This window comes from Propithecus coquereli, unplaced genomic scaffold (assembly GCF_000956105.1).
Source record: "Propithecus coquereli isolate 6110/MARCELLA unplaced genomic scaffold, Pcoq_1.0 Scaffold177, whole genome shotgun sequence".
NCBI classification, from domain to species: Eukaryota; Metazoa; Chordata; class Mammalia; order Primates; family Indriidae; genus Propithecus; species Propithecus coquereli.
Genome location: NW_012142412.1, coordinates 5,357,019 through 5,359,508, shown reverse-complemented (window position 1 = coordinate 5,359,508; position 2,490 = coordinate 5,357,019). Strand labels below are relative to the sequence as shown.

Sequence of the window (2,490 nt, the reverse complement as noted above, 5' to 3'; positions counted from 1 at the left end):
GGGGACTACAGGCACACGCCACCACATCCAGCTAATTTTTTCTATTTTAGTAGAGACAGGGTCTCTCTCTTGCTCTGGCTGGTCTCAAGCAATCCTCCCACCTCGGCATCCCATAGTGCTAGGATTGCAGGCGTGCGCCACCGTGCCTGGCCAAGGATTACACATGATGAAGGGGTTTTTGTTTTCCCTTTGCATAGTGGAGGTGGGGGCACTGCCAAGTGTCTGTCACAATGCAAAAGTAATTAAGAGTTACATGTAGCTTCTCTTCAAAAGCAAATCAGCAAGAACGGCTGATAACCAGGGAACATGGAAAATTTAAGATCAACAGCAAGAAAACAGAAACTGCGCATAATTCTCATTTCCATATATGTTAACTTCCATTAGTGCCTGCCTATTGCCTACCTGAGCTAACGTAGGGATTGAATTTTGACCAGTCTGAGTCTGCATATGAGCAGATTCGCTCTCTGCCACGGAATCTCTTACACTTCCATCCTGCTGGGACTCAATTGTTTCCATGGTCATTTGTCTGAAAAGACAATAAAAAGGAAGAAGTATTAAGGCCCTATCTGAAGTATTTGGAAGTACAGGTTCGGCATCCTTAATCCAAAAATCCCAAATCCTCCAAAATCTGAAACTTTTTCAGCATCCACATGACGTCACTGGTGGAAAATTCCCCATCTGACTTCACGTGATGGGTCGCAGTCAACACGCAGTGAAATCTTTATTTCCTGCACAAAATTATTAAAAACAGTGTATAAAATTACCTTTGGGCTATGTGTATAAGATGCATATGAAACATAAGGGAATCTTGTGTTTAGACTTGGGTCCCAAGTCTGAGATATCTCATTATGTGGATGGAAATATTCCACAATCTGAAAAAATCCAAAATTCAAAACACTTCTAGTCGAAAGCATTTTGGATAAGGGATACTCAACCTGAATTGTTTTTACCTAGTTTTCTGATATGTATTTCTGACATCCAATTGCACTATCCTATTTTTTCAAGAAGCAGGTTCAGTAGTAGAGTCCTAACTCTTCAAACCCAAGGCACCTTTTCTGCTCACTGAGTATGAACATTCCCAAGGGAGCACTGCAAAACGTTGGGAGGGAACTAGCATATATTAAAACTTAAAAAAAATTTATAATGAAGTCTCCTTGATAATTATTTTAAGTCTTCTGATTAGCATGAATGACTGGTAAAATTAGGTTTTCCATTTCACATGAAAAGTATAAATATTCTATGATTCTCAAAGGCCAACATGCCTGCTTTATATTATGATGCAGTGTGAAAGAATTTCCCCATTGTCTCAATTAAATGTGTCATAATATAAAAATGTGTCTTGCTTTGTTAGCACTATGTAGTTTCTGCTAAATAAGCCCTCGTTATTAAATATTTGAAGAGGAGGATCTAATTTTTCCAGGAAAAACTTTTGACATGATTTTATTTTGCCTATGAATTCAATTTAAGTTAATGATTTCTATGTGGAGTCTTTCTAAAAGGTAAACCATATTATAATGAATCCTTTCCTACTAAGAGAAAATATAAAATTCAAACAAAATTAACAAAATTAAATTTTGAAAACTTACTTATAGGAGCTACTCCCTGCTGTTGTACATCTTTGCAATTGTCAATAATACGTGTTCTTTTCACCTTAGTCTAACTATATATCCAAAAGTATGAAGCCCATTTAGAACTTTGAATTAAAATGTCCAAATCATTTTTCCAGATTTTCTTAGTTGCCAGATCCTACAGATCCTTCATCTACTATTTTTCACTCAATACCTTCTTTTGCATCTCAGTAGCCATTATCTGAATTCAAGTTTTCCATTCTCAAACCTGTCTTCTATAGTCTATACTACAAAGTTATTTTAATACTCATAACTGACCATAACAATTTGGAGCAATTATACCAAAATAAAAAAACAATAGCCTACCATGGAAAAATGTCTTTCCCTTAATATTCCCTCATTCTTTATCTCTTTTCTTATTAATTCCCAGTATGGCCTCTCCAATTCTAGGTAAGTATAGGTCATCATCATGCATACACTGCTAATTCCTACTGTTCTACTTTTGCTTATGTGAGCAGTCCCACAGAGAATACCTCAGAACGTATGTGTGGGATATGAAAAGATACTAACTGGGAAAAGAAAGCAGGGAAAATGCTTGGTCGAAATGTTTTAAATATCAGTGATTAAAAGAGAATATCTGAGAAGCTTGAATATATGTGTCCTGAGAAGGGTGGAAGGTGCAGATCCAACAGGCAGCATTTTCCAGAAGTATATATGACCACCAACAAACCCCTTTCCCACAAAGCATGCCCTAGAGGAGTATTTTGGAAACAATCTTGGAAATTTTTTATACCTTTGTTAAAAGATCTCTTAAGCTTCTGCCAACAACTTGAGTCTCAACTCAAAAATTACATGCCGAAAAGCCTTAGCCAATAAACTCTTTTTATTTTAGAAACATTCATTTAGCATCATCTATATGACA

General features: G+C 36.3%; 1 protein-coding gene across 7 annotated transcripts in view; it reads right to left on the bottom strand.

The window, feature by feature from the left end:
* The window catches only part of CREM (cAMP responsive element modulator), a 110,840-nt gene that overhangs the window by 72,988 nt on the left and 35,362 nt on the right, over positions 1-2,490 (bottom strand). For all 7 annotated transcript variants that reach the window (XR_001137387.1, XM_012642194.1, XM_012642192.1 and 4 more), the window contains one exon: positions 403-526. Coding sequence is in view for 6 of the 7 variants with exons in the window: in XM_012642192.1 (XP_012497646.1) it covers positions 403-526 (124 nt within the window). In the remaining variant the exon portion in view is untranslated. The remainder of the gene's footprint in view (positions 1-402; positions 527-2,490) is intronic.